General features: G+C 35.7%; 1 protein-coding gene across 1 annotated transcript; it reads right to left on the bottom strand.

Annotated features, from left to right (window-relative positions):
• Positions 1-598: 598 nt before the first annotated feature.
• On the bottom strand, positions 599-22,849 carry SLC38A11 (solute carrier family 38, member 11). Its single transcript, XM_009894608.1, has 11 exons — positions 22,741-22,849; positions 22,256-22,330; positions 19,868-20,002; positions 18,372-18,437; positions 16,540-16,646; positions 15,910-15,989; positions 7,626-7,696; positions 6,497-6,658; positions 4,632-4,744; positions 3,838-3,969; positions 599-844 (listed from the first exon to the last, which is right to left on the bottom strand). Exons 2-11 carry the CDS (start codon positions 22,314-22,316, stop codon positions 599-601), a joined length of 1,173 nt encoding a protein of 390 aa, XP_009892910.1. The 5' UTR covers positions 22,317-22,330; positions 22,741-22,849.
• Between the last annotated feature and the right edge of the window lie 2,276 nt (positions 22,850-25,125).

Below are 25,125 nucleotides of genomic sequence, written 5' to 3'. Positions count from 1 at the left end.
TTCAGTCAGGATACAAAATTGCCCTTGACTCAAGAGCCAGTACAAGGGATGCTTTCAGCGCTAAAGGAGAGTTATTGCAAAATCAAAGACAGAATTTATAGGGGTCTTTCAACTTAACAGCAGAATTTTAATACACAGAGAGACTCAGAAATACTTTTTTTTTTTCAGGACTTTAAAAAACTCCATACTACAGTGTGCTAATAAATATACATTAAAAGGTTATAAAATTAATAAAAACTAAATGACAGCAATGAAACTTGGGAGACGTTCACATTCCTAAACATTTCATCATAGCTTTTAAACAGCACTGCAGACTAAGTTAAAAAAAATGCAGCCTTTTTTGATAGGTTTGTAGGTTATTCAAGTAATGTCTACTGAAAAGCACCTCTGAGAAAGTCTGTTTCAACAGCTAAAACTCAAGTCTTATCTGGAAAAGGATGGCAGCTTAAAACCAAGTATGTAAATACAGGTATACAGTTTAAAATTCTTAGTGCATATCAAAACATAAAGGCTCTTTGTTCCACTCTCCTTTAGACTGACATGTATGGCTTGTTGTGAGATGTACCTGATCTAGTCTGGAGATTGGCGTGCTACCTACCTATGGTGGAAGCGTACTGTTGCGAAAAGAAACATTACTAGGGAAGCAGTAGAACATTTCTTTTCCATGGCTACATTCCTGGGGATGCAAGATGGTCAAAACAAACCCAACTGTCATCACTAGCACACCAACAGCAAGAATCAGGCAGGATATGAGGTTATCTGAATGGTTCCATCGCTCTTTGGACAGCCTTAGATAACACGCTGTTGGGATGATAAAAACAAGTGGGGTAGCACTCAGAACTCCCTGTGTGTGGGAAACAACAATAGAAAAAACCCTCAGAAGCATGTATATTTAGATATGAAGGACAAAAACCTAGATTTTCAAATGGTTGTGATTAAATTGATGCAACATAAAAGCCAGAGAATAGAGGCCTTTTCCAGTGTTGCTACATGGAAAACTTTCTTTTCAAAATCACAAATAACCTGCAAAAATATCTGTAAAACTATTGGAAATAATTCAGATTTATTTAAATGCTTTTGATTTGCTGACACAGAATAATATTTTATGTTGCAAGTACTATTAAATCCATGTAGGAGTCTAGATATAATACTGCCTTAAAATTGGAAACATCACGTAGGAGTTCACAGAATTCTGATCAATTTCTACATTTATGACCTGATTTACATTGACTTCTCTATGAAAGCAAAGCTCCCTTTGACAGAGTAGAATGCTCCCTCTTATTAAAAATTCAGTTCCCTTTAAATGCTCTCTTAGATGGGGGCAGATAGAAAGCACCTGCTTAAATGCTTTTTATAGTAAAGCCACTGCAGATTAATGTATGAGTTACATGCCAAAAGAGAGCATTTTTATGCAGAAATTTGGAACATTTACTTTGTCACATACTTAAGCACTATGTTCCAACTTAATTACTGTGAGGTAGTAATCCAGCCTACCGAGTATCTTTGCATCATTGTTTGTACAAACTTTTGTATATCTTTATGGTAGAACCTGCTAACAGTGATCAGTACAGACATCAAAAATAGGTACATGCACAACATATCTTCTTCACAAAAAATGAGATTCTTGAGTATGTGAAGCAACACAAATCAGCATCCCAGTGAAAGAACAGCACAGCAAAATCCATGGACCCTTGACTCCTGTATGACTGAACAGTTTCCCTGGCGAATTATCACAGGGCAAACACAATGGCTTGTGTTTTGTTTTAAAACCAGAAAGCAGGGGAAAAGTAAGCAGAGTCAGAGAAACAGCAGCAAATGCCATCTGTGGTGAAGAGCCAAAAGACAGCTCTTCTGTTGAACAGAAAGCCTGCTGAGAAGACAGATCATCTTATTTTCACATGTATAAATTCTGCTTATTCACTTTTCCTCTACTGGTGGATATCAAGACTGAACAGTCTTTCTAAGCGCAAGTACATCTAATAAATATGTACAGCTGTATTGTCAAATTCTCTCTGAAAAAAAACCCCCACAAGATATGAGCTACCCACTCAAATGCCTGCTTATCAACCTCTATTTGTAACTGAATCAAGCTATCAGCTTGACTATTGACTAATTGCTTAGGGCTCTCTGTGTAGATACTGCACTGATGGAATGTTTGCTTTTGAGTGATTATTTTAAAACAATTTCATTCCAGATAGTAATCACACATATTTATTTATGCTAGAAAGACTCACTGGCAGCTCCCTGGTGTGAATTTATTCTTAACATATTATACCATATAATAAATGTAAGCCACATATACAGACATACATGGGCACACATAGTTAATTAGGTTCATTATACCTGTATTCAGGTATTTGGATGGAATAGGCATGTGTGTATGTATTCATGCTGTGAATGAGAAATTTTAATGGAAACATGCATCCTGACCAAACCAATAGCAGTATTATTTATTTTGAGCTTGTTATAATTTGGAAAGCATTAACTGAGAAGAAACTATGTAGGTAATTATTTCAAATGGAGGGTAATTGGATAGCTTATCTGAACGTTCAGACCTGTTCTACGTTAGCACAAGCACGACCTGCTAAATCACTGCTACAAGATCACTCATTACTGCTTGGTCAGCAGATGCGCTGCAACTGCACTGTGGATCAAAACAGTGTACATGTATCATAACGTACCTACAAGTACACGTACCATGTAGCATAAAACCCAACTCCCTCCATTTTGTTCCATCAGTTTTAGGTAAGCATGCAATATACGGCTTGAAATTGTCAATGAATGCATGGCCAGGGACATAAGGAGGTAATTCTAAAATATGTCTATAAAGAAGCAAACGCTGCCCTTAAAAGGTTTTCTCCACCTCCTAACTTTTATATCCTGGGGTATATTTCCACATCTGCTTTATTTATAAAAAATAGCTGACCTGAAATTGAAAGTATGTTATATTGTATGTATGAAAAAATAGCTGACCTGAAATTGAAAGTAAACTGTTAAGACAAACAATGGTTATCATAAATGTAGATTGGATTATTTTTTTTAAACATTTCCTTTCACTAAATGTACATTGTGTGCCAAAACAGACTGACTTAATCTGGTAACTAGTAGTCTAGGATTCCAATAGACTATAAGCAGTTCCAGCCAGGCAAAAAAGTTACATAACTGTGTTAGAACTGGTTCAAGTCATAGGCGCCTTGTGTGGCCTGCCTGGTAAGCTCCATCTCTGCTATACCAGATACAGAAATATTTACTGGCAAACAAAGATGTTTTCTCGTAAAAATTGCACACTCAGGTTACGAAATTACTCAGTTTTGCTCCTTGTTAAGCCCAAAACAGGGAAAAATTCCAGTTATTATCCCTGTGGTCTCACTACTACTGCTTCTTTCGGTTCTTTCTTAGCCCCCTGATTTGTTTTTTGCCCCTTTGGCACAAGGCAGTCATTAAGATCTGTCCCACTGTTAAGTAATTTGCCAGCTTCATCAAAAGCAGGGATTACAGAAAGAAATGCCAGATTCAGTCCTGCAATAGTTAGGATGAGTATTTTAGTGATTTCCACTGCAGTTTAAATACATTTGGTAAGTCACAGCCACTTTCCATATCTCCAGAACTGTTCTAAAAGCCCTCCCCAACCATATGAACTTTACTTCCTGAACTTACTTTCTTCTGTAATTATCCAATTTTGAAGCAATGAATAATTCCTTTTTTTTTTTCTACTAACGTTTTTTACTGACTACTATGTCAAATTACATCAGATTTTCAGTAGAGCTGTGGATTTTTCACAGTTCTGTTTTATAAACAACTGATTTATTAAATAAAAGAACATACAGGTTCACTTACATTCAGTTCTAAAACTATTCCAAGGCAATCATACACCAATGATACGCCGGTCGCCACAGCAATGATAACTACTGTCACAAAAATATGGAAAACTGTTGAGAGGTTCCCATGGAAAAACACATTGGCAATCACCTGAAACAGAACCACAATTTTTAACCTTGATTTTGCTCTTTATGTTAGCAAACAGCTTATTCCAAATCTTCTAACCTTACAAAACCAAAAGAATGGGTGAGAATACACTGACAGAACTTTACCTATCTTGCTTCAAGAAAACAACTTCGTCCGCTTCAAAAAATAACTTGTTTCAAGCATTACTAAAATTGCAGAACAGTTGCAAGACTGACTTAGTTATACCTGCAGGATTTAGGGTGTATTTACTTTCTTCTCATTTGCCCGCTACAGATTAAAAACCACTTACAATTATTTACTGAACAGATGGATTTCCTAGATGGAGATACTTTCACATAGTAAGCATGATAAATATGCTATTTTTGGCTATTCTCAGCCTAATAAAAACAGTGACATTTATGCAAAACTTGGAATTTGAAGCAGTCCTAATATTATTAAGTAATTATTAATATAATATTGGAATATTATAATAAGTGTAATACAGCATTATATTGCCAGAATCTTAACAGTACAACTAGTACCTCATACTCATTGCATGCAGCAGGATAGGATATGCTGATATTTATTACAGATCAACCACTGACTTCAGCAACAATATGTATTAACGTGTGAATATTATTAATATATATCAACATTGTTAAAGGGAGAATGTAATAAATTCTTACCTCTCTGGTCACAAAACATTCAAGGGGGAAGGTCAGAATTACAGTAACTCCATAGCAAAACCTTCCAAATGTAGCAAGGTTGTCATCTCTACAATAGTTTTCAAATATATCTCCTGAGGCACAGCAAAACATCAGTTAGTTTGAACTTCATGACATTTGCCTGTTTGCAAATTGAAGTGTAAGTTACTGGAGTTACTGTAGAAATTGAGACTTTCTGATCCCCTCTCCTGACACATATCAAGAACCTGTAGTTACAATCACAGATTACATCCAGGAGGAACTTTCACCTTATCCTACTAGTTGCAGTGTTTTTATTTCAAGTAGCATTTACCTTTCAAAATTATTTTAACATGTACACATTAGAATTTGTCATCTGTTGTCTTCCCCTTAGCACAGATTTTGTGCAAGATGCTGGTGTTTGAATAAATATATGACAGATTCAGAAAGTAAGCTTGTATGTAAAAGATATGTTTCCTTTAAAAATGTAATTCCTGGAACAACAACTACACAAGGAAGACTTGGGAGCTACCTCTGGAGAACTGCATTTCTCTGATACTATCTAGTTATAGCTGTTAAGCTGCAGTGAAGAATTTCAAATATTCTGACCCCCATTATAAATGTATGGATTATTACCTAGCAAATCTTACATCTAACAACAAAAGCATTGCTAGAGAATTCAAATCATCATCTTGCTTAGTGTTTACCACAGAGAATCTCTGAGGCACAAGAGACACGGCATGACAGCTATCATCAGATGATCTATCAGGTGTTTTCTACCTGATTACTATACTGTCCTATGATTTACTACTTTTTAGGATCACAAAGGCACTGAAGAAGCAATAAGCTGTACTTTAGAGACAACGGCGAAAGGATTTTGACAGGGTAGACAGAAGGTAAGATGGAACCTGCTTACAGTAAACTCATATGCTGAGAGATAGCTGCAGTCAGAGCTTTCTATACTTGAAATATCTCAGCCAATTTGCACTTAGTCTAGCTACAACTGCACCTAGGACAGTAAGGTATTCTGCATAAACAGCACTGGAGGCAGGAAAAAAAGGACAGATCAACCAGTAACCCCCATCCGACAATTCCTCAGTTCCTCAACTGCATGCTGCTGCTCATCCGGAAAGGAAAAAGCTTGGAAGCTTCCTCCTACAATTTGGAACAGCACTATTAAATAACAGAAAAACCACTTGCTTACGGAATGTGTTATTTTTACTGAAGAAGCTAATGGACTGAACAAATTTATGCTTGTTCTTCTGAAAGCACCTTTTCCACTTCAACAAAATGATGTTAAATAATATGATGTAACATTGATTATATACATTTATACATATATGTATATTCATATATACACAGCGGTAACAGTAGGATTAGTTACAGCAGAACGGTTGTTGTAAAGATAGGAAATATCTCTAAGTCAGAGCTAGGGTTCTCTGAGGCTAGGATCTCTAAGTCAGAGCTATATTAGCACAGATAGGAAAAGGTACAGGAGAATGTACAGAAATATGTGTCAGGCCCCCTGTAGAAAAATCAAGGCAATTTTTCTTCTTGCTGGTCTCTGCTAGTGGATCATGTGGCTAAATTATAAATGTTTAGTCCTCAGAAGTATTTTGATTACGGGAGTATTCAAAGAAAACTTTCACCAGTGAGGCTTACGCTTGGGAATCTGACACCTATTGGCATGTAGCTGACATCTCTGTACCCTGTTTTGGTTGTTGGGTAACTACATGGAACGTCCTAACTATTTCTGTCCAAACATAGTATGATTTTAGCATTTTTACAATCCCTAAGATATTAACAGCAAAAGTCAGACAGAAAGGTGGGAAGGTAAGGATTACAGCAAGCACCAAAATTGTGTTTACCTTCTGTGTATCCTGTAAAAGTCATATATCCACATGCAGCAAACACTACACTGATAACAAGAGCGAGCGAGACAGACACATGTGTGACTCGAGACCAGTTCTTTAATGTGGGTTCTTCCAGAGATCCATATATTAAAAAGCTGTTATGGTTGCAGATGAATGCTGAAACAGACGACAGTTAAAGCAAATGTATAAATTCATGCTTATATGCATATAAAATAAATTCGCAGAGTGTATAAACCAAGGTAAGAGAGACACAGAACAGTTTGAATCATTATTGAATATCTGAACTCATTATTAAATACAAACATTAATCTTGAAATGAGTGGCAAAGATAAATGGCTTTAACTTTTACTTAATTCTTTGATTTAATGAAGGTTTACGTTCACCCTGAGATGATTCTGATTACGTTACTCTAAAATGTCACACTGCTTCCCACCCTCCACTCCACCTCTATTTTGTCTTCCTGCTCTTCTTTTGCTTAAGAACCCAACAGCAGTTTTGAGATACTTTTTTTTAAGTCCACAGAGCCATTTGCTACTTTCAGACTTCCTATGACATCCATTTTAGGCAGCAGCAAGCACTGGGAGGCCTCAGATTATCACAGCATTAACAAGAGGTAATATAACAGATGCTCCAGGCAGGAACATATTTTAAAATGAGGATAATGGAGGCGAGTTGAGACTTACTTGAATGGTTCACTGTGAGAAATGGGAACCAACAGGCACTTCCCAGTGAATGTATGCATTGCAGCCTAAGATTTTTCTGTTAGAGGTTATCCAAGAGAAGGCAGAACAATCACAGCCTACTCAGTTTATGAATTAGACTAACCCTATTGGTGCAGGTTTTTTTAAGATCACCTGGACAGTTGAGCTGGACTCACGTGACACACCGCTGTCTCTGCTACAATGGTAATAGCCTGTACAGCAATGGATGGGGGTAACATCTTAAACTATAACAATTAAATTCAACTATGGATGATTCAAAGTCAACTTAATTTTTCTCTAAACCAGTTTAACATGAATATAAAAAAAAATTACAATTAAAAAAATGCAATTTCTAGGTCCAAAGTATTAAATAATTTCTTACAGTTTATCTGAATATTGAAAATGCAGAAAAAAATACTTACCAAATGACATCACCCCAACGGCTTGTACTGCATTTGATTTTGCAAATATCCATGCATTTTCTGATTTGGGTCTAAAACAGACATCTGTTTTAATAGATTATCCTCCTTTCAGTGATCAGTTATGAAAAATAATTTAAAATACTATGCTGTAATACAGAACTGCTAGTCAGATCTCCAAAACTCTCTGAAGTAGGCCAGAGTGTTCATCAACAGTAAGTTGAAACTAGGGAGACACTCTTCTCACTGCCCTTGTTTTGATTAAAGTATTTCTGTAACCAGTTCTTACAGCCAAAAATGTCAGCCTGTTTCAGTGACCAGTTTTGTAAATAAAGTCTTCAAGTGATCATATACCAGGAAACAGCAACAGGGAAGGTAAAAGCTGTTACTGATTCTGACTAAGGTTATCTCAACCCAAAATCTCTTCTGACTAGAGGCAATTTCTTCCTTTGAATTTGCACACGTAATCAATGCAGTCTAGAGATACTTTCGTCCTAGGCTACAAATCAAATGAGGCAGTTTGTCTTTCTTTACACCTGTTCCAACTATTCCTCATAGTAAAGGGATTAATCTAGTTCCCAAAGGAGCGATAAAATAAAGTAAAAGACAGTATATGAAGACTTTTATAAGTAATATCCCCCACATTTGCTCCTCTAAGATATGCCCACAGTTTTGGACCCATGGTAATTGTAAAATTAAATCCTTAAAGAAGGACCACAGAAAACCATCAGCAATCTTTGTTAAAATCCATCTGATGCGTGAACTTCCCCTCTGAATAAAGAGCCAAAATGAAGAAAAGGGGAAGGACGCAGAACATCCTTTTCCACAGCTACAACTTGCTAAAAATACCAAATGAAATTCACAAGCCAGTTGAACATTATATTTGTAATACTGAAGCACAGACAAAGCAACAGTAAGCTTGCTCTTAAAAAGTTGGCTGCTGCTAACTTTGCTCTGTTTTTATTTAGAGGGAAAGCTGCTGCCACTTGAGGCCTTAGCTGTGATTTTCCTACTGCCCTAGAAAGCAGCATGACACTCACGCCGGTTCTGTGAAGGTAACAAGCAGCTTTGTCCCTGGGAACTTTGTCTCTCTCTCTGTCTGGTGATAACTAGCTGGTTTTGATAGATGTAGTGGCATATGCCATGCCAGGTTTCATTGCTTTCAAATGTTTAAACCATACCCCTGCCCCCTAAAAAGAAAAAAAAAAAAGATGTTGCTGGTTCCCCTTTCAGAACTCGTATCTTACTACTTCTTGAGAGCTCAAACAGTCAATCCTTCCTTTTCCATATTAAAAAAAGATTTACTGTACCTAATGCACATTCAGCTCAGACTTACAGCACCTTTTCAGCTCTTAGGCTGTGGTTGCTAAGCTTTGCTTTGAAGTGAACAGAACCTGAGCACCAAAATCAAGTTAAGGTTTTTTCCTCAGATGCAGTATGTTGTCTTGACTATTGTAACATACTGCTTCTAGTCTTAAGCAGCTGAATATAGACCTCCTAAAACATTGTCAGACTCAGAATGTAGATGTAATAAATACTATGGATGAAATAGAGACATCTGGCATTTGTCTTGTGGCACAGGAGTTCCTGTATAGTTGCTGTAGTTCCTTATATAGAGTACCCTCCCTTAACTTGATGCCACTGATTTCAAATCACTAGAATATGAATTGTCTGTAGACAATTCATATTCATAACTTTGAGGGTATTATTTTTCCGGAAAACATTCACATCTGATTGGAAAAAAAATATTAGTAATATTCCAAAATAAAAATAGAATATAGAAAGCTAACATCACAACTGTTCCATTCCATAACCACTAGAGGTCAGCTTTGATATCAAACATACAGAATGAAAATTTGTTTTATTATCCTTTGATAACAGAATTTGTGAAAGTCTCCTTACCCCCTTCTCTATTAATAACTAACACTTAGGTTACCTAATACCCTATAATGCAAAATACTTTTAAAATGCACAGAAATAAAGAATGCTTTTGCCTGAAACACATTTAATTTCTGTAAAAATGGTACATCCTGTGCAACAGTGTAACTATATTATAAATTTCTATAAATAGGGATTAGAAAAAAATGGAATGTAGAAAGCACGTGAATTTCAGTTGAATTTAATTCCATTTTGAATAAAGGGCCAAACAATTAATTTAAAAAAAGTAAGTCACGGGTGCTAGTCTTCCCCCAGCACAGTGTTTCCCCCATGCACTAGCAACATGCAACAGACCAAAATATAGCTTTGCTTTACAGATGAATGGCAAATACGATTAGGAGTATTATTTGGGGGAAAAAAATCCGAAAGAACAAAGTCCTGCCTATTTAGCAGCGTTAGAAGATAAATTCCTTCCACTCTACTTGCAGTATGGAGGAAGAATTTCAGATCCATGATTTGAACACTACCAGCAGATTGCAATGTCATACAATGCACATTGTTACAGATGACATATGCAACAGTATATAGCTGTTTCTTACAGTAAGTCTTATACTGATGCATGTGTTTTGAAAAACCTTTCCATACCTTGGGAACAGGGGGATCTTGCACAGATGCAATATGTAAACTGAGAAGTGAAAGCAACACCGTAAGAAATTTCATTTCTGAGCATTTAGAACTAAGAGTCAACAGCTCTAGAGTTCTGACCATATCAACAAATCACCCCCAAGTCTAGTCTGCAGGACATACAGACTTATGCAAAGCTCCTGGAAAAGGGTGCAGGTGACATGAAAGTGTCTATATAAAATGAGACTTCAGACTGGGAAAGAGAAAATGCTGTCAGGAAACAGTAGCTGTTAGTTATGGAAGTGCCATACAGTGAATAATCAGTTAAAATGACTCACAAGGCAAAGGGCAGCTAATGGAAATATCAAGTATCAAGTGTCAAGGTAAACATATACATTCATATAAATACATGCATCTGTGTAGGCAGATATGTACATACGCTGAAAAAGTCTATCACAGGAATACCAAGTAACACTATACTTCTATACCTGTTCTGCTTTTTCAACCCTGTTGCTACTGTTCAGGATGGACGACTTTTTTTTGAACGACTGACCAGTTTGACCTAATTCTTGTTAGGAATTGTTAGGGGAAGACATTAACTGCTGCTCATACAAGAATAGCAGTATCTGCAAATATCCATGAATGACAAAACCAGCTAGCTTACTGCTCCTCACTCAGTGTATAAAAACACAGACTATGCCTACATAAACAGTTTTTTTCATGCTGGACAAGGAGAAGCAGTTACATGAAACACAATGAAAGTTAACAGAAGAAATACATTTGTGATACTAAATGCACTTGCTGAGAGCTCTACTGTCTATCACACATAGTATAAGTTGTAACACAAAGCAAAAACGGACAGGTAGTATAACCGTGATTCTCGGAACAAAAATAATAAAAGATTGAACAAAAAGACATTCCAAGGGAGATCCCAGACTGGTAAAAGTCTCAGCTGAAAGTAAGACACCAGCAAGACAGAATGATGATAAGAACTGTCCATAGGAAGGTAGCGAAGTCTAGCGATGAAAAAAGCCTAGAGGTTAAGAAAATAAGACTCTACTCAGTCTTCAGTATACTTAAGGCAAAGTATAGCATAACAAACATGCTAGCTAGTTTAAAAAAGGTTTGAAAATATTCATGTTTATGAACATAAACGTGTTTCCCTGTACATAAGAAAAGAGGAAAATGAAAAAAAAACAAATGAACCAGGCAAAGGGTAAGACCTCCTAACAGGGTAAAAGGCATTTGATATCCACATCATGAGTAAGAGTTGGGCAAATTCCTTTGACAGTGTAAAACAGCATATCTTCTACTTCCTGTAAAACTTTTACAGTATAATATTCCCCATCTTAAGATCCATGCCATGCAAAAATCTTTTCTGTCATTTATGTAGAAATGCTGCCAAATATAATACAGCAGCAGAGTGCATCAGAAGCACAATATCTTTAAGGACGGCAAGAGAAACATATGCCCCTGATCTCAACCCCGCTTGCAGGTATGAACTACTGGCTTAAAAAAAAAAAAAAGGCTAATTTCTAGAGAGGAAGCAAAGATATGTTTGACAGGGGAGCTACATGTTGGAATGAAAAGACTTCCATTGTTTTGGATTGAAGATCAGTGACAAACCGCCAAGTTCAGGTGTAAACCAACAGTTATCAAAATAATCCAGGAACGCATGGCAGATTAATTCAGGTTCAATTCAACAATTTAGACATTTAGGAAATTAATTGTAAAACTGCAATTCAATTCTATTCTATGGGAAAACACCTTTTTAGTTTTTGTTTAAACTTTAAAAGTTTAAAGTACTGAAAAAGTTTACAGATGCTGAATATAACTTCAATCAATATAATGGAAAGAAAATGAGAAATGCTCACATGAGCCTTGAATTTTATATTAATCAAAGTCATCTTGGTTGTTAAAGAACACAGACAAGGCAAAGCCATATGTCAACCCCACTTAGTTACAGCTGCTTTAACTCCCCTTTCTTCCTTAATGAACTACTTAGCAGCTCTGTAAATATAGGGTAGCTTGTTTTCCTTTGTTAATTTCATCACACATTGAAGTTTATCTTTGCTTACTATTGGATTATTTATATGAAGGAAAGAATCAACTTTCTACTTTCAAGTTATTTTCCTGAACACTTGGTGTTTCATCCTTGTGATCAGCTGCCAGTTGAGTAATTCTCACATCCTATTTATGCGTAGCAGATGCTCTTTAAGATTTTCCTAGAGATTTATGTATTATGCAGACACTGATATCATGACATTCTTTCCAAAAGAACACCAAATTAAAATGATCTATCTTTATAAGCAACGTATAATATTGCTTTTTACAGCAATGAATGTTAGTTTCAGCTTTGAAGCATGAAGTTATTTTATGCAGTATTAACATACTGCAAATTTACAGTTTGAGATAATTCTAACCCATTGTTTTTGACCACAGTAGAAAAATACCCAGCTATAAGCAGGTGGAAATAAAGCAAAGAACAGATCATCAAAATGTATTTTTATCCAACATCTTAAACTATTGAGAGAAAACACTGGGTCCAGAACACTGGATTTCATCTGCAGATTCATTATGTTCTTCAGGCAACAGTAACCATATGGATTATATTAATCAAAAGCAAAACTGATAGAAAAAAAACCTCACTTTCCTATTTGTCATAAAAGTAAATAAATTAAACCGAATAATCCCTCTTGATAAAGACATTAATTTTTTTCCTGAGAATGAACAAGAAAATAACACTCCCATAATGTCCCTGAACAACCTGCTACACTCCCAAAGCAACTTGAAAAAAAGTAAATAGAAACGCAACACTCCAAAAGACTTGTAATTGCTGTTTTCAGCCTACAGTTTCAAGTACATCAAATCATTAAAAACAGCAATAACATTGTTTTGCTGATGGTCTAACACATTGCAGGCAGCTTCTAGGAAAGATAATATTCTCTGTTGTCCAAATAATAGATATAATTTTCAACTGGAACATGGACTGCAGTTAAGCAACTAGACAGTTTTATCACCCCCAGATAATCTTGTTGTACCTGTCAAAGGGAAGCAATCTTCACTTTAAAAAATCTAAAGGTAAGTGAAAACTGATTACTACTTGGAGAGTAATTATTGAAGTGGGAAGACATCTTAATGGGATTCCAGTGGAACCTGACACGAGTTCAGCACTTTTGAATGCATCTAGCAGTAACTTGCATGATGGCACAAAAAGTGAGAACATTCTTAACAGAAAGCATGAAACGTGCAGTAAACACAAGCATGCTAGAGAACAGGGTGAAAAAAGAAAAATCATAAGTATGTTGGTAAATGGAGAAATCATCTGATAAAGAAGTATTGAATTGTGTACTGACAAATTCTACAGTTTGCAAGGGCAAAAAGGCTTCACAAGAACAGGGCGGGGGGAACAACCAAAAAACCCTCAAACTTCAAGAGAATGGAGCAAAGAAAGAAAAAACTACCAGCTCACAGTTCTGCAGAGAAGGGCTTGGTGCTTCTATTAGACTGAAAACTCAAGGCATGTCCACAATGTCATGCTATTTTCCAAAGAGGTAAACATGAAACTAGGTTACATAAACAGGAGCATGGCAATCCCCAAGAGATACAGTTGAAAGAGATCTCAAAGACACTTCACATGTGAGATACATCAGTCTCTTCTCTGCTCCTCAATGGGAATACCACAGGCAGCTGTGGCACCACTTATGTTCTCAGAGAACATAAGGCAGCCCAGGATGCGACAAGAAGAGAAACACTAAAGGAACTCTGTTTGTTTAGTCTATAGAAAAGATAACCAAAGGGGGAACAAGTTACAGTTCTTTACAGGTGTTTTTCAAGCATTTGAAAAGGAATGAACAGCTTGCTGTCCATATCCACTGTGGTTAGGCCAAGAAGCAACCAACATGAAATGCAGTAAGAGAGACATACGATACACATTTAAGAAGAATTTCTAAGAAAAGTCTTGTTAAGAACTGGAATGGGAAAGCATGGAATTGCCAAGAACAAACTAGACAATCACCTGTCATCAATGACAGGCATACAATCATTTCTGCTGTGTGACAACAGTAGGGATTAAATATTCTGTCTTGGGCCCCATCAAGCCTTTATCTAGGATTGTGTAAATTCTTTTCCTATATGACAGATCCGAGAACTGTGTTTCATAATCATGATTTTTTTAAACCTCTTTGAAAACTCCAACTTCTATTTTACTTTAATAAGGATTCACAGTAAACACTTTATTTACTTGTTTCACCTGATAGAATACTATGATTGGACCATATTAAAATATATTGTGTTCTTTATTCTCACTGAAGAAAAAAAGATGGCATACCATAATATCATTAACAAAATATTAGAAGAGAGTTTTAACAGTTAAAGTATATCTCTATTTCTAACTGTAAAATACAAATCGTAAAAACAGACATTGATAGAATGTTTGTGAAGCAAAAAAATCTGATTAACAGTTTATCAACTTGCTAGATGCATTTTTGAAAACAAAAAGTGTAAAGGCAAAAATGGAAGTCTTTAAAGAATTAAAAAGCAAAACTCCAAGAATTACTCGATACCCAACATTACTTATTGTAACAAAAACTAAAACCACGCATTCCATATTTTTCAGTGCCTCACAACTGTTGAGAAGAAGTGTTACCATAGTAACAAGGTCATGAGTAACCATTATGTATAGCTTCTTCCTTTTTTGACAAGGGATTTTGAGATTACCCTTTCAAACAGTCCTTTAACACACAGTATGAAAAACATGCTTGTTCAGAAAGGAGGGGGGAGGGGGGGAAGGCCCACACTGTTCTGAATGCATCATTTTAATGGATGATAGACAACATCATCTGGTACAACTTTAGAAGCTGCTATTCTAGCCATCTTCCTAGCACTAAACATGAATGCGCTGTAATTAACCCACGTATCACAGCAATAAGACAAATGAACAATTATGTGTAACACCGCTGAAACAATCATGATGCAAGAATCCAATTACTACAGAAACATTAGAAATACTATATAAAACTATTCCAATAAATAAAAAAGCACATTCAAAAATTGAGTTTGTCATCTTTATTAATATATCTTCACATTTAAAGGATAAAGAAAAAGGGATAAAGCAGACCTTCTAGGTCTTAAAGGAAAGATAATAGATTTAGAACACTTTCTTGGAGTATAATTATAAAAATATTGCCACAACATACATTCACGTATACTAAATTGTCTAGAACACTCCGATGTCCAATGTTAAATACTACTTTCAGAGTATGAGTGCTGGAAAACAGTTTTGCGTGCTTCTATTGTTGTTTTCTCAAAGACAGAATGAAGTTTTTATTATTGCGTTCTCTTTTTTCTTTTCATTATTTGTATTCTATTTTTATTACAAAATCATTATTTTAACAGGAAAATAAATATTCCTAAGATACTACCTATTTTAAGGTCATAAATATAGGCCACCTGACAATAATAGAAAAAAATTAAAGACTTCTCAAATGACAGACAACCTCATATGCCCATTCAGGAGCCACCTGCTCTTAGCCAAATTAGCAACAATTTCCAATTAATCTGTAGGTTTTGGAGACTTTTTCTTACTTTGCTTATGTGCAACAGAACAACAAAAAAAAGGATACAGTGTGCCTCAGCAGTTCATTTTGTATTGCTATCAATACAGATTTATTTTTTCAATTATCCGTCTCTCCCAAAACAGTCATGTTCCAAAACCACGTAATAATGAAATAATAGATTACGTACGACCAAAAATTCACTTTGTGGCAAGTGTAAGAATACTTACACTTGTGGACTGAATGTTACTGTTCTCACCATCACAATAACCAGGATGACAATGGTTAAAATCAGAGAAATAAGAGATACCTGTAAAGGGAAAAACATGACTTCGGTCAGTAAGCTGCTGAAACGCTGTCCTCTTAGCTGCATAATGTGTTGGGTTTGGGTTTTTTTTTAAAGAATAATTAAAACCCAAGTGCTAAATATCACATACAAAATATCTATAATTAGAAATCTTGTCCTATATCATCATCTTTTAATTTGTTATTCTTTTTGAGTAACTAGCCAATTGCAACTATTTGTCTAATTTTAAGTGATATTCCCATTTAAACATTTCTAAATCACTGGTGCTCAGCATTTACAAGATCAGGCCTACATCACCCAGTACTTTACAAGATCTGAGTTCTACTAGCAGTAGATGGAAAAAATCCAGTGATTCATACGAGACTAAAGTTTTGCTTAAACTATTCCAAGTTTTCTGATATTTCTTGGGACAGCAGACAGTCTGAACTTCTAAGATATTTAATATGCTCTAGCCCGATGTAATTGAGTTCAAATATATTAAGTTATGACTGGCACTTATTTTCTAACAGCATATAGAAAAGTGAACCAAAAATCAGCTGCTATTCTGATTTACCTTTCCCAGTTTTGCTATGTCTCGATACAAAGACAGAGGCAAGCTAAAGATGATGGTGGTAAGAAGAATTATGAAGTGACGGTCAGTAAGCACGTTATCTGGTGCAACTAAAGCAAAAAAGAAAATAATTTATTTCTCTAAAAGACTGACATGAGGAACAGGTTAGTTACCTTTGAAAGGCCAGGAGTAACAAACTTTGATTTTGACCAGGCTTTTATCCCCTTTATTCAAGCTAAGTAACACTGAAATAAAGGCTAGGCATTAATTAACCTTGAGGAAATCATACACAGCACGTGCGTAATCACAAGAATTCTGCAAATTTAAACCAAATGTATAATATATGGAATATATTATACCAAACTTTGGAAGTCTGCCATTTCTACATATAAATTATTAATTTCTTTCATCATGCCTGGGTCAATGTTGGCAGACTGCAAGTAAAACATTCTACTACTTCTTTTTGCCATTTACTCTTGAGGATTTTTTGACACTGTGCATTGACAACAATTACTGTGCTGTTGAAAGTAGGCAAACTCTTAAAGAGCAATCCTTAAGTAAGTTAATTTTGAGGGGTTTTTTGAGCACCTCCTTTCTTGCTGTCAACTGTCTTCCACTTGCAAAATACAGATTACCATGTGAAGCCAACAACAATGTTATAATATTCCCTGCAATCAGTGGGATCTATTTGTGTAACTGGTGTTTTTTTGCAAGCCAATGACAAGGTAAAATAAAACGTATCTCTGTTTCAGTCAGGCTACCATGAATCATGGGCTTGAATGAAGCTTGCTGAATAATTATGGCTGGAAAGTGACGGGCAATTGACAGGGAAAGTCTGTGTTCAGTTCCCTCTATTCTATGGGAGATTATAATACTTTCCCACCTCTTCTCAGGCAGACATTCTACCAGCCAGGTGAAAGATGTGCCATGCTGGGGGTTCCTCCTATTAGAAGTCATATTGTATATCAATTATTAGATATTCACTGTCACTATCAACCTGATCAGGTATTCACAGAACAGAGCGTGGCAGTTAAAACTGCATCCGCATCTTGCAGACTTCACCTGCTGAAAATTACAGTCCTCCTACGGAAATCAAACAGTTCATACAAATACTAATTTCTACTTCATTGCAGACATGTTCTTTTTAGTTTAATTTGCGAGTGAAGAATGTTTTAAATTAGCTGGCTTTGTGCTAAAGCAAATGGCAAACATGCACACAAATTACTGATTCTGCTGTAAAAACTTACAGCAGAGGAAGGGTAACAAGTGCATCAGTTAAAAATCTCCAAATGCCACATCTGATTTTGCAGTGAATATCTAAGAGAACTGAAAGTTACATATGTAGTTCATGACCAACTATTACAGATATGTTTAAGTAAGCATTAAATCCATTATATTATTTGCAAGTTGTCCAGAATTATTCACTAGATAAAGTGCAGTTTCAGTATTCAAATGATTATTATAGCAAGTATCTAAAAAAGATGACAAAATATGATGACATTATAAATATACTACCGTGAAAGAGTCTTTCTATTTGCTTAGCATTTTATTGATGCATGTGGTCTCTTCACTGACACTGAGTCCAATGATAAGCAAGGACTACAATTCACTGTTTTTATTTCAGAAAGACTTATTAAAGAAAAAAACCAACACCACAAAACACCACTCATACAAATATGCTTCAAGTTCTTAACTTGTACTATATTTACGAGTAATTCAGAAGCAAAGTAATAGGTAGGACTTCCGACTGACACAGGCTGCTAATCTCTAAATACTTTTGCTATATTCCTATCCAATACATTTTCCCCGTTCTGAATCTTTTAAATGCATCTTACCTCCAGGAATTCTCTGAAAAACTTTAGTTAAAGTGTCTCCTGTTATTATGTTGTAACTAATCATAGCTTAAAGAAAATAAAAATTTTATTAGTACACGTCAAATATGAAATATTTTATAAACATTTAATACACATATTTTGTAGACTTCAGGATTATGTACCACTATCCCTCTTATATGAATTCTGGCTAGCACCATCAACTTCTAAGTTTCAGGTTTAAAACAAGCAAAAAAAAAATTCTTTAATGCTCGCCTTTGTTTTTTATCTTTTTTTTTTTTTTTTTAAACAGGTGCAATCTAAGCAAGAATCCAGTCTGATAAGCATGGCCATTGTGCTTATCAGCACAAACAAAATTACTTCAGAAAAGGGAAAAAAGGCTTTTTAAAATTGTTTGTTTCTAACAGTAATTCTTTGTCAGTTTACTTTCAAATTCTTGTTTCTATGTAGTAAAGTTCCTGTGTTAGTCTAATAATCAGTCCTACAATGAAATGCACAGGACTTGCTAGCTTATGTAAAAAGTTAGCAAAATCTTTAAACCAGAAGAAAGGAGGAGAAAACAGCTGAAGATATCAGATATACACTTCCATTCCTTCCTCTCGTTAATAAGAACTGTGGCCTTAACATTCATATTTCATTCTTACCTTATTCTACACTAGAAGAGCACATACATGGCGCACACACAATGTATTTATATACTCATGTGGTCTTCACCATTTAGACAGCATACATATAGATATTGATTTTAACTAAGGCATAAATATTCACTGCTGTGAAATTTTAAGTCATTAATACTACTTACAGAAATAAATTCAAGCACATACATGTGCATAACTAGTTCCATGGTAAAGGACTGAGATCTCTACAATTCTTTTCCATATTCTCTATGAAGTAGTAATTACACCCTTTTAAGTCAACATGTTAGTAACATTGTTCCCCACAGTAATAGTAACTTGAGTCCCTTAAAAATCTCAGCTACCTGTAATAAATTCAGATCATTGCATATGAGGCTGAATTAATGCTTTTGAAGAGCAATGACAGCACATAATATTCAAGCAAGATCCAATCAGTGGCTTCTCCAATTACAGTAATATTACATATTTGGAAAAACATTAATTCAATATACTCCTAAAGTCACATATTCCTTTTGTTTCTGACACATCAAATTTGTGATCTGTTACTCATTCTAGAACAGAATGCCTTCTTTGCTATTTCTCATAGCAACTTTCATCATTAAAGTGTGCGATCATGAATTACTCTGCTGTTACATTTCAGTTCATTTCTATTATTCTGGTCCTCCGGTTATTGAATTCTTCCTCAGTCATTCTTTAGAACACACCAAGTAATTTTTAATTTTCTCTTCTTTGTTTTTATAGGAAAAAGGCATATACAGTATATTATTTGCAGAGTTCTTAACATTTAACCAGTGAAAGAATAAGGCAATGTGAAAACGCTAGTTATTTATAAAACACAAAAATTTGTATTTTATATGATCTTACCAATAAATGGATATAAAAATTGAAGAGTTGAAAGAATTAGATAACCTACAAGACCATATGTTTTTCTGACCAGCTCTTGATAGGTGTTGGTACTGGAGAGGTTTCCTCCTTTGATCAGTAATATAATGGAATAATCTGTTAAAATATCAAATCACTGTTAAAGACAGTATGAACCAACTTGTGGTTGGTTACTGCTCACCTTTTTCACTCTAAAAAAAAAAAAAGAAATCTGTAAGAAGGAAAACAGTGGCACTGGGAACAGCAAGGATGAGAAATCTCACAAAGGATCTCAATTCACCAAAACTAGGAGTTACAGGCTCATACCGGAGGGGAATTCCAGCTTTCCCAATTAGGGACAGCAGAAACAGACTCATTTGCATTGGTTTCCAATATGGTCAAAGGGAATGAGAACTGTCATGAGCATCAAAAAAAGTAAAATTCAGTTAATAATAGACAGGGCTCCTGAATGGATGGAGCATCTGATTATATCCCAAAAGAGGGTAAAATGTGAGGACTGCTTGTGTCATGGTGCTAGAACTCTCAATCACTTTACTGTGCTATTTAGCTAAGTTTGTGAAAGATAAAGCCTGGTTAGTATTTCATATCTTCTCCATTGTTTACAATAAAAATATTTTAAACATTTTTATGGATAATTTTAAAATAAAACACACACAAAATGATTTATCTGGAAAACCATGAAGCAATGTGGCTTTAGACAGAGCTGATGTCACAGGCGGAACTATTCCCAGCTTGAACTTCAACTTTTTATGAAGAACAGTCCAAAATGTCACTGTTGTGTCAAGCTACGCTTTAATATTCATTTGATTCATGGGATTTTCCAGTCCAGATTAGTTACAGCACAGAATTTATTACCTTAGTGCAGATGTCTTGACAGATAGTAGCTAGACCTCCTCTATTCCTCATCTGGCTTTCACTTAGCTTGTAATCTATGCTGTGATAGGAACAGTTTCTTTCTGTGAACAGTATCGCTGTTTATTATCTTCTGGGGATGACTAAAATTATGACATTTTCATGGTCTTTAGAAAGGAGATTTCCACTGTGTGTTAATGTGAAAGCCAATCCAGAGATTTCCATGAGCATATGCAATTCTTACACAATAATTGGGAGCAGACAAAAACAGAAATACAGAATTGTTCCTTATTAATTAGGTTGCATACTGAGCTGATCTTGTACAAACATTAAGTCTTTACAGCAAGGGATCTTAGACCCACAAAACTTGAAAAAGATTTATAGCTAAATGACCTAAAATTGTATTCCTCTGTCAATCTAGGACTACACCCAATATCATTCAAAAACTTCTCCCAAAATGAAATACAGTGAAAAATGCTAAATAACAACTATTTCCCAATTTTTTAGTAAAAACTATGGAAAATAAATGCTAATATTACATACTCAGCCTGTACTTTAAATGCTACAAGTCAAAAAGTTGTAAACATTGTTATAATTTGCTTGGGCAAGATATATTTAATCACATCTTTAACATAATAAAATACTGAGTTTAATCCACAAGTTCTGGGCCTATGGCTATAAAGTCTTCAAAATACTTAGAAATGCAAAGGACAAATCAGTTTTCCTACAGAAAAGTAACTGAAATTTCTGAGCTATGTTTATGATATTATTTCATTAGTGTATTTTGCTGTCAGCTATAGAGAAAAATTTCCATTCGTAAAGAACATATTCCTTATGTTATATTGCTCTCCAGTCAAACCTTCATCATTTATGTAGATCCTTAAATGATATTTTAAGTAACGAAAAGCATCAACTGATGCTCAGCATATGGGTTAACAGAATTTGAGCCATTCACGTTGACTTAAGTTTGTCATTTTAAGACTCGAATCCAGTCGTTACAAAAATTCTCCTTTGATGCCAATGGATTTACTTATGTTTATTTACTATGCAATTTTAAAACTTGTGTCTTTTTGAAGGTAAACCCATTATTTTTTTAATGAATGATAATTAAATAAAATATTCGAAATCATAGTACAACCAAAGGCTTTTGTTCTGTGGTATATTTAAAAAAAGTGATACGCAACCCACTTGAGGATCAGTCTCTTAATTAGGGTAGAAACAGTGGACTAAACCAGGTGATTATGAGGCACAAGTAAGAGCTATTCTTCCAAATGTCACCTTGACCTAACCTAAGAAACTAGGCTTACGAAAATAAAATACACACAAAAAGCAGCTTTATATGTTGTTCAGTATAATTCTCTACTTCTACTAATCTGCTCAAGGGATTACTGAGCTAAGGAAAAAATTTGTCATTTTTATTGTCATAGATATACCCATTTAAGCTATCATTAAGCTCAAGATCAGCTACACGTTGCAAGTCTAATTTTCACTTTACAATAGAAACTGGGTTTTGAGTACCTGTGATATAGGCAACCCCAAGTAAAAGTAGTACCCCTAGTGGAAAACCAGCTTCCTTCATTGAATATGGCAATCCTGTAAATAAGAAAACGAGAGATTACAGAAGAACCTTTCCAAATACTTATGTGTTGACAACCAAAACAAAGAAATATTCAGATTAAAAAAAATAATCTCAATCTCCCAAATTGGACCAGCATGCTTAATAAGCTAAGAAAGATCATTTTCAGTGAACAAAGTGTTGCGTAGGTGTAAAGCTCATTCAGCACCTGCCCAACCAGCTCTCTTTGATCATTATGGCATAAGATGCTGAAGTGTATTTATCACTGAGACATCATCTCACCTAACACCTCTGCATTTTCGCATAGTAAAGAAAAATCTTTAGGAACATCAGAAGAAAGTAAAGAGACAGTGGTATTCTCCAAACTGGAGAGTCACGCATGTATAAACAAGGTTAAAAACAGGATACTGAAGAAAACTATGCTTACCTATAATGCCTGATCCTATGATAGAGTTGATAATGTTAAATCCAGCTGATGCCAGATCACTGTTTCCTCCGTTATTCCTGGGCTTACTAACGAGGGCTGTTTGGTCATCTGTTTCTGCCTTTTTAAGGAAGACAACGGTAACATTATACATGAGAAAAATAGGTGAGAACAAGGATTTTACAGATATTTAATATAGTCCACTCAAGATTAAAAAAAAAAAAACCCAACTCAGATTTGTAGAAGTATTCTGATAACTAAATCCTATTTTTTTCAGTGAGAAATCAAAGGGGTGTTAGGCATCTAATTCCTTTAGAAGCCTGACCCATAATCTTCTGTAATTAATTCTTCTCTGAAAAAAAAAGTGGAAAGACAGAAATCTGCATAAATTCAAAGGCGGGCTGTTAAACAAACAGCTTTTTAGTCATGTTGCAAAGGCAGAAATGTGAACGAAATATTTTTGAAAATATCTTGGCTAAAATCACTAGTCAATAAAAAACAGGCCCCTGAATCACAAGAAGGAAATCAATTTCAAGAGTTATTAGAAAAGTATGCCAACATCTGAAGATGCTTTTGAATCTGAAGATTCAAGGTCTTATCCAGCATTTTAAGTATGTTTATGTCATCCAATGGTTTAGTTCATTATGAATACTTAACGACACTGTAAAATTGGCTAGTCCCAGAAAGTTTCTGTGGGAAGGTCCGGTACAAACCAAAGTTCAAACCCCAATCTGTAGCCCGTGGCTTCAAAAATTAAAGTTCTTATCTTCAATAAGAATTTCTTCCAAAGCATGCAGTGGTCCTGTCCTTAGATCACCACTCTGCTGTCAGAGAACATTTTAGAATCATCCATTAGAAGGCCAGTATTTTAAATGAAGGTCAGTATTTTAATTGAAGTTGTGTAATTCAAAAGAGGAACATGCATTTAATGAAGCAAATGCCCGCCTGTGTTCTACAAAAGCAAAACATTGTGTACTTACTGTGAAAATAAAACCACTACTACATGCATGCAGGAGCCTATTTAACATATATAGCAGGTAGTACAAACTCAGATGCTTGTCACTAATACTCCTGGTAAAAAAAAATTAAATGACTGATAAATCTAAGTCATCTGTAGATAGTGGTATAAGCTGACAAGCATAAGAGTGCCTCAAGGAGAGCTACATGAACCTTTAATCCTTAAGCAGTACTAACACAATAGTAAAACTAGCTTATATCAAAGGCCAGTATAGCCTGGTATCCCATGTCCGAGAGTGGCCATGAAAGGTGCCTAGGGAAGACTATAAGAACACGAAGAAGACATAAGTTAGGAAATAACTTTCCTGTCCCAGCTTTGATCAGTTTGCACATGCCAGACTTCCCAAAGCAGATGTGTTCTTGGTACATCGCATCCCTTAATGGATTGCTCCTTGAATTTGCCCTTTTTTGACACCACATATATTTTTAGCATCTACAATGTCCTGCGGCAATGAGTTCCACATCTTAATTATGAACCATATGAAGACACAGGTACTCTTCTTTGATCTGAATCTGCTATTGAACAGCTCCACCCGGTCTCCCAAAAATCACAGACAAACCAAAGAACACTTCCTACTTATCTTCTTCATATCACATGCAGTTTTATAGGTAATATGCTCCCTTAACTGTTTCCCATCTAGGCTTAACAGGTGTTACACTTTATTTCACCACTGGTCTGAGCAGCAGGAGCATCACTGTCATCGTCTCTTGAAATTTTAATGCTTTCTGCTACTTACAGCACAGCGCATGTGAAATTGCACTGAACTAGAACAGTCCAGTTCCCTCTTTTCAGTTGTTAAAAGAAAAAGAACACAATGTGCACTGTACAGCTCAAAGACTCTACCGTGAACCCTGGAGCCTTCCCCGCTCGAAACATTTGAATCGGCAACAATGACAAGAAAGGGCAACTGAAATGGCAATGGAGGTGATATGGCTCCCGTGTCAAGATGAGCAGTCTTGAAGGTGCACTTGGCCCACGCAGGGAATGCCTATGGGGAGGCAGCCTAGCCAGCCACGCAACTTGGAAGTCTGCAGAAAAGGTGAAGGGGATATATTTGCCCCTCACAGGGTCCTCTCCCAGGGACGGGCTGCAGGCCATGCGACAGCCAGGGCCACCCACTATCGCATCAATAGCAGGAGACCAGGTGCTCAAGTTCTGGTCCGCAAGCGAGATTGAATTTTAGCCACACCAAGCAGCCACAGTGCCCCTAGCTCACAAGAATAAGGCCCCTCAGATTACTTTTTTTTTTTTTTTTTAACCTGCGTGGTACCTATGCCTTTTTCCTCCTCATACGACTTCGGGGGAAACTGAACAGAGATGGAAAAGCATAGCTGCTGGCGGCTGGTTAGCGGAGCCGGGCTGAAGCGCTC

Source organism: Charadrius vociferus, unplaced genomic scaffold (genome assembly GCF_000708025.1).
Source record: "Charadrius vociferus isolate BGI_N301 unplaced genomic scaffold, ASM70802v2 scaffold161, whole genome shotgun sequence".
NCBI classification, from domain to species: Eukaryota; Metazoa; Chordata; class Aves; order Charadriiformes; family Charadriidae; genus Charadrius; species Charadrius vociferus.
Note: the sequence above shows the minus strand (reverse complement) of the source record. Positions and strands in the feature narration are given on the sequence as shown.

Coding starts and splice junctions, on each gene's coding strand:
- SLC38A11 (XM_009894608.1), bottom strand. CDS start 22,316: ATGAAGGAAGCTGGTTTTCCACTAGGGGTACTACTTTTACTTGGGGTT. Junction 16,647..18,371: donor TTTTCAGAGAATTCCTGGAG/GTAAGATGCATT, acceptor TTTTTGCTTTAG/TTGCACCAGATAACGTGCTT. Junction 3,970..4,631: donor AATGTTTTGTGACCAGAGAG/GTAAGAATTTAT, acceptor GTTCTGTTTCAG/GTGATTGCCAATGTGTTTTT.